This window comes from Neodiprion fabricii, chromosome 1 (genome assembly GCF_021155785.1).
Source record: "Neodiprion fabricii isolate iyNeoFabr1 chromosome 1, iyNeoFabr1.1, whole genome shotgun sequence".
Classification (NCBI taxonomy): domain Eukaryota; kingdom Metazoa; phylum Arthropoda; class Insecta; order Hymenoptera; family Diprionidae; genus Neodiprion; species Neodiprion fabricii.
In genome coordinates this window covers 15,936,551-15,944,401 of record NC_060239.1, presented here as the reverse complement: position 1 = coordinate 15,944,401, position 7,851 = coordinate 15,936,551, and the positions used below count along the sequence as shown (strand labels likewise).

The window sequence follows — 7,851 nt, the reverse complement described above, 5'->3', positions numbered from 1 at the left end:
TCTCTTCTAGAATATCGAAATGTCTAATATCGCTGTATCGCAGCGTGTACTCTTAAATGATCAATTTTTATCTTAGCTATTGAGCATTACTAGTTCGCTATACTTTCTATGATCAATTCATATTTGTTTCTGTACCTATTACCTTTGATTAATTTATCTTAGTGAGTGTACCGCGTGAGCCATCTTACATCGCCGCGTGGTCCCGCCCGTCGTTCATTTGACATCGGAGTATTGCGCCGTATCGAACTACACCTTTTTCATTATTTTCTTCGCTAATATCGCTGATCGTAGTTGTCCGTAGTCTCTTTGGTTTGTCTTATGTTGCCTAATAATTCTCTTGAATATTATTTGTCTCATCTTAAATTATCTTTCACTGTACTGAACATTATCGCTCTTCCTTTTCGCAATTATCGCAAACTAGAAACTACGTATTATCTGTTATTTTCTATATCTTATAATAATTCTCCACTTGACCCGTTTCCTTGAATTTACCTTGTAATCCCCGTCTCTGTTATATTGCTGATAATTCTGGTAATGTGATACCTATTACAATTTTTGTATTTCGCATGTTTCTTATAATCGTTTCTCATATTTTATGGTTTACTTGATCAATGCTTAATTTAAGTACCGTATATCGTTTTCTGAGCCTACGCATATTTCTCGTTTATTCTGAAAATGTTCTGCTATCTGTTGAATCTCTCGCTTAACTTCACTCTGGCTGTAAATTAATTATCGCATCTATCTTAATTATATCTCTATCTCTTTAGTTATTTGCTTGTTATTAAAATTTATCGCTTCTTAACCAAAATATTCGATACTATTTCTGCTTTACCTGTTTCTTATTTTATCTATTGGATTCAACCCCTCCCCTCTACCATTATCTTGTCTATACTGAGCAAGCTGTGCGAAACCGTCGTAGAACCTGACCTTACCTTTATCTATTACCTTCACCTTTACCTTTACCTTTTTTTCTAATTATCTATTTTCTGACGCATGTGTCTCTGGCGCCCAACAATCATATCCTTCTCTTTTCTTATCTCCCTATATCTAATTATTCAGGTTAGTGACTGCGCCGTAGGGTAACCAAGTACGTTATTTTATAACCCTCGATAGAATAATTTGTGCCCGTTACAATATATAGGGTGACCACGATAGGGTGGCCACCCCCCTCCAAAATCTAGCCGTGTGATAATTTGAGAAATTTTTTGCATGATTTTCAAAGGATTTGCGACGATCTCTCCGATAGTAAAGTCGAAATTTTTTTAGAAACAACCGTTTTTGCGCGCGAAACAAAAATTTTCGATTTCGAGACCAAAAATAGGGTTCAATTTTTTTTTCTGAAAATACGCAAAATCCTGAACGCGGATATTAAAAATTTTCCGGAATTCGTCAAACCAATCACCTGGAAATAAATCTCAAAATTCGAACTTTTTGTCGAAAATTCGGTACTAACTGGCGGAACAGGTGGAATTGAAATATCTGGCAAAATCGACCAGCGCCAACTTCACTCGAGTCCAGGTAGCGGTATACGATATGTCATTGACGATTCTGCGCGATGAGTTTCGTTGGACTGACTTTCTCTGTTTGCAGCTAGGCGAGCAGCAAGATTAGTAGTTTGAAAATATCTGCATTGAGAGAAGCGTGACAAAAACGTCCGCATTTAAAATTATCAATGACAATTAACACGAAAGCAGCATAACGGGAGGTTAACAAGCATTTTGTTATCATCGGTTGCCAGTGACAACCGTTGTAGCACGGAGGTTAGCGAACGCTCGCGCGTGGCCGATCCGGCCGATCTAGATCCCGCTATTACCGTTTGACGACGCGGCGACGTCGAGATGATGTAGCGCAAAAATTGAAATTCTTTCGAAAATGATCATCGAATCATCCCGATTCCGTCAAAGTGCAGCATTATTGACAAAGGCTTATCACTCTTATTTTACACAAAAATGATTTGAAGAAACGAACAGAATCCACCCGAATTTTGACAGTGTATTGCTTGTTCGTCGCAAAATTCTAGGTCAGTTTATTTATATTCTGGAGAACGATGCGCGAAAATTGGTTAATTCTGACACCGTGTATTTACTTTCGTACGTCGAATATTTCCGCGGCAACAAAGCACATGGGTGGCCGACTTTTCTGTGATTCTAGTAGTAACAATGAGCGCAATATTGCCACGACCCAGCGTTATTTTCACGCAATGATCAAACCGGGGACAGTAAACCACGGTTCGAAATTATTTTCGATGAAAATATGCCGTTGCATTCTGGAATTTCGTTAATTGTCCGACAAATTGATACGTAATGCGTAAAAACGAAATGACTCGCATTTGTTTAGAACGAAACCCTTACATTGCTCTTTACTTCAATACGAAAATCGTACTATTCTTATCCAGATGACATAAGTATGTACGAAGCACGACCGGCTGAGGTATCGTTAAAGTACGGCGAAAGTATGGCCGATGTTATGACAGAAGTATAAGCATGAAGGAATAATCGTCAGGTTATGATTCATCTACCTTTTACCTGTGTTTTTTCCATTTCGTGGGCGACAAAGACAGTATTTTTTCGTAAATGCGATCGCTACGCTTCACTTTCCATTTCAATTCAATGACAGTTCGTCAATGACAATAATTAGCAAAATAATATTGAGTTTGTAAACCGATGCAGAGATTTGATACTTAATTCTATACAATTCCTTACAAATATGGTAATACAAATGTTTTATTGGTTTTTACACGTGCAATGAAATATTTTGTTTCATTCAAAATATGTACAATGCGTAAATTCGGGAATCCGTTATTTTTTCGGATCGCGCATAGTATTGCACAACAGAATTATGCACCTTCGATACTCCTCTTATGTTAATCCGTCCTCCTCGCTGAATATTTTTTCAACGAATGCTGAAATTTACAGGGACGCGGGCATAATATTTGCAATGTTGCCCGCTACATTTCATACATTGAATAATGCGTCGTTACTTTTCACTGCGTAATAAATATTCTCCGGCATTGCTTCGTGTTTGCCTTTCCCGGTTGGACTCATCTCTGTCAAACTATCGTTGTCTAAGATAATTTTGAAGAGTGCTCGGTTCGTTTCTTTCCGACTCTTTTACATAATCTCTGTGACGGCGGCCATTTGCACATTGTCAACCCACACGTCGTACCCTATGCTTAACCGTACTTGATGACAATTTAGAAATAATAATTATCTTATCAAAATTAGTGACCATTTAGTGTAAAAGTATTACCAACAGATCGTTTTCCGCTACTCGGTGCTGTTACTTTCAGGACAATTTGAAAAGTGTTCCATGAATTCGTTTGATTAACGCATTTATTCGTTTCTTTGTTTTTATTGCGACTGTAGTCGCAGTTTCATAATGTAGCTACACAACAATTTGTTGGAGACATTGAATTGATGCATTATTTACTGAAAATTTAATGCATTATGAAACGGACGCAGCATTATTGTAAATAGTGTATTTTTTCACAGATCACGAGTGCACCACCTCGACATACAAGTTTAAATTTCTGAATCGACGTGATCTGAGATACTGTATTCGTGCGTGTACATATAATTATTTTTAAATATTTAATTTATTTATTTATTTATTTATTTATTCATTCATTCATTCATTTATTCATTCATTTAATTATTCATTGATTCATTCATTTATTTATTCATTGATTCATTCATTGATTCATTCATTTATTTATTCATTCATTTACTTTTTTTTTTTTTTTTTTTTTTTTTTTTCTTTGCGTATGGCCAAATCGGTGGAGAAATCCTTTATGGACCACCCTAGGTAGGGTACCGTCACTCCCAGGAGTGTGTGACTCGCCTTACCACCAAAAACCGTTCCTTGCTGTCGTCCACACCCCACGGAACTGTCGTCGTACCTGTTTTTGAGAATCAAATATGACGATTAGAACAATACGAGGCAAATATTTTGATAAAATTAAATCTAACAAACGGATGTGAACTAGACTTTTCACCATTTTCGTGACACCATTCTCGCGTTACAGAAACGCTGAAACTCAGGTTTATTTGCAATAAGATTCATTAGAGTTCAGTAGTATTCAATACGAGCCTGCAGTAAAAAGAAACTTGTCTTGTATTTCATTTCTGGTCTCGTTCTGTGTTATCGTCCGCCAAAAGCCATTCCTAGCTGTCGTCCACACCACACGGAATTGTCGTCGCATCTGTTTTTGAGAATCAAATATGAGGATTAGAAAAATACGAGGCACATATTTTGATAAAATTTGATTTGACATTTTTGAAACTACAGATGCAGTTTAACGTGCATCAAAAACAAGCGAATGTGCACTCGACTTTTTACGATTTTTGTGACACTATTCTCGCATTACAGAAACGCTGAAGCTCAAATTTCTTCGCAATAAGAATCAATCACTAGAGTTTTTTAGTGTTTAATACGAGCGTTCAATAGAAAGAAACTTGTCTTGCATTTCATTTCTCGTCTCGTTCTGTGTTATCGTCCGCCAAAAGCCATTCCTAGCTGTCGTCCACACCACACGGAACTGTCGTCGGAACTGTTTTTGAGAATCAAATATGAGGATTAGAAAAATACGAAGCACATATTTTGATAGAATTAGATTTGACATTTTTGAAACTACAGATGCAGTTTAACGTGCATCAAAAACAAGCGAATGTGCACTCGACTTTTCACGATTTTTGTGACACTATTCTCGCATTACAGAAACGCTGAAGCTCAAATTTCTTTGCAATAAGAATCAATCATCACAGTTTTGTAGTGTTTAATACGAGCGTTTAATAAAAAGAAACTTGTCTTGCGTTTCACGTCTGATTTTGCCAGCTCTTCGTGTCCGCCGATAGCCGTACCTTGCCTATCCTCGAGATCCCACGGGACTATCGTCTAACCTATTTTCAACATTAAACAGCACAATAAGAAAAATACGAGGTGCCTTTTTGATGATAACGATTCCTATGTTATTCAAACATCGTATACAGTTTTGTGTGCGGTAGCAAACAAAGAGAGATTTGACGTCCCACCACTTCTGTTATATTATTTTCACACATCTGAGGATTTTTTTTTTAACCCTCTAAATAACAATAATAATAATTCATGACAGTTTCGCGTTGTCAATCATTGAAGATTTGTAAAAAGAATCATATCTCACATTTCATTCCTGGTTCCGTTGCCTGAGGAGATGCTCGATGTGCCCTCCGTTCTGCTGGACAGTGAGTGCGAGCCGTTTCCGGATCGACCCTCGCACCCGTTGCATCTCCCTAACAGGAATAGCGGCACACGCTTCGGCGATGCGGTGGCGCATGTCGTGTTTTGTTGTGGGGGCCCGTTCGTAGACGATTTCCTTGACTCTACTCCAGAACCAGAAATCACAGACGGTGAGATCTGGTGAGCGCGCTGGCCACCTAACCGGACCTCTCGTACCGATCCAGCACTCCGGAAACATGGCGTCCAGGATTGCCTTGTTCGCGTTACTGTTGTGGGCAGGGGCCCCGTCCTGCTGCCACCAAACCTGGTCCATACGGATGGGGTTTCCGTCCATCAGGCTGGGAAGTTCCTCGGTGAGTACGGTCGTGTACTTGGCTGACGTGAGATTTCCGTCGAGGAAAATGGGCCCGAGGATCCTGTCCTGTAATACTCCAACCCAGACGTGGAGCTTCCAACGGTGCTGGTTGTCCTGTTCGACGATCCAGTGTGGGTTTTCCGGAGCCCACCAACGACAGTTCTGCTTGTTGACGAGTTCGAGGTTCGTGAACAGCGCTTCGTCCGTGAAGCACACGTTCCTGAAGAAATCGGGATCCTCCTGCAGACGCTCCAGTCCCCAGCGACAGTACGTCAGTCTTCGTTCGGCATCACCTGGGCCCAGCTTTTGCACCGGCTGGTACTTGAACGGACGGTTCAGCTCGCGTGCGATTTTTCTCACGGATTCTCGAGGAACCTCTGTAGGGAATTAATTACTCCTTTTAGAAAGCACGAAGAGACAATTATCGCATTCACCCCTAAATATACGTTGAATTTGTGTCCAGGATTGTCTCGTCTCTAATAAATCTCACCCAACAGAACGAGGTATGACTTGGTAATAAAATTTCGCATCAAACCGACGGGGAAATATCTCGCCGAACTGACGAGTCAATGGATTTTCGGCTTAATTACAATTCACCTGAATGAATGTAAAATAACTTGATTAATGAGTATTAACTGAATCACTAAATATAACTGAAATGTTGAGAATTAACTGAGACACAACTGAATTACGGAAAATTAAATCAAGTATATGGGCTATTCCGCGTCAACCGGATCAGTCATCTCTCAGATATTTTTCTAGTTCGGCATGTGGATTGTGTGGGAGAAGTTAGATTCTTGTGCCAAAGCGCGAATCTCATAATGCAAAATTCGATTTTTTATTAACAATAACAAATTAGACTCCCATTTTTTTCAAAAATTTATAACTTCGGCAAAGAACTAGATACAATATATTTTTTTTTCGAATTACGCGGAAAGCTCCATAGAATTTAAAAAAAATACGAAACGGTAAAAAAAGTTGTTATCAATTGTTTAATCAACAATTAATTTTTCAAAGATTTTTAAAACAGTGACTGACACGATCAAAAATTTTTTTTTAAATTCCGACATGTTCCTTCAACTGTACTACAACCTGTGAATCAATTCCAGAGAGGTGTTTTTTTTCGTTTCCGAGTTAAAAATCATTAAAGGTGTCGATGCGCATGAAATTGCGGCGCGCCGAGTCTCTACGTAATGGCGGGCGGCCAGTTGCCGTCCACCGCTACACCGCGGTGGCGTCGCAGGGTTATTTCAGTCATTTTCACGATGTAGGACACGATTGGAGAATCTGAAAAAAATACTGTACCTTCACAAGGCCTGCTCAAAGCGATAAGTGAAGTTTCAAAAATGTGTTTTTATTTTAAAATAAGTAGCAAGTTATGTAATTATTATCATTTATGTGCACTCTTATGGTGTGTGACCGTTATTTTGAATCTCTGTAATAAAAAAACGGTGAAAAACACATTCCTGAAACTTCACTTATCGCTTTGAGCATGCCTTGTGAAGCTACAGTATTTTTTTCAGATTCTTCAATCATGTCCTACATCGTGAAAATGACTCTAAAATAACGCTACGAGGCCACCGCGGGGTAGCGGTGGACGGCAACCGGCCGCCCGCCAATACGTAGAGACTCGGCGCGCCGCAATTTCATGCGCATCGACACCTTTAATGATTTTTAACTCGGAAACGAAAAAAAACACCTCTCTGGAATTGATTCACAGGTTGTAGTACAGTTGAAGGAACATGTCGGAATTTAAAAAAAAATTTTTGATCGTGTCAGTCACTGTTTTAAAAATCTTTGAAAAATTAATTGTTGATTAAACAATTGATAACAACTTTTTTTACCGTTTCGTATTTTTTTTAAATTCTATGGAGCTTTCCGCGTAATTCGAAAAAAAAATATATTGTATCTAGTTCTTTGCCGAAGTTATAAATTTTTGAAAAAAATGGGAGTCTAATTTGTTATTGTTAATAAAAAATCGAATTTTGCATTATGAGATTCGCGCTTTGGCACAAGAATCTAACTTCTCCCACACAATCCACATGCCGAACTAGAAAAATATCTGAGAGATGACTGATCCGGTTGACGCGGAATAGCCCATATACTTGATTTAATTTTCCGTAATTCAGTTGTGTCTCAGTTAATTCTCAACATTTCAGTTATATTTAGTGATTCAGTTAATACTCATTAATCAAGTTATTTTACATTCATTCAGGTGAATTGTAATTAAGCCGAAAATCCATTGACTCGTCAGTTCGGCGAGATATTTCCCCGTCGGTTTG

At 38.6% G+C, this 7,851-nt stretch overlaps 1 protein-coding gene across 1 annotated transcript; it reads right to left on the bottom strand.

Annotated features, from left to right (window-relative positions):
* Window positions 1-5,161: 5,161 nt before the first annotated feature.
* Window positions 5,162-6,099, bottom strand: LOC124182188. Its single transcript, XM_046569125.1, has 2 exons — window positions 6,060-6,099; window positions 5,162-5,946 (listed from the first exon to the last, which is right to left on the bottom strand). Exons 1-2 carry the CDS (start codon window positions 6,097-6,099, stop codon window positions 5,162-5,164), a joined length of 825 nt encoding a protein of 274 aa, XP_046425081.1.
* Window positions 6,100-7,851: the final 1,752 nt, after the last annotated feature.

Bases quoted from the DNA above. Each gene is read 5' to 3' on its own strand.
- LOC124182188 (XM_046569125.1), bottom strand. From the start codon at position 6,099: ATGCGAAATTTTATTACCAAGTCATACCTCGTTCTGTTGG. The intron at 5,947-6,059 runs GTGAGATTTATT...AATTCCCTACAG, and splicing joins GTCATACCTCGTTCTGTTGG to AGGTTCCTCGAGAATCCGTG.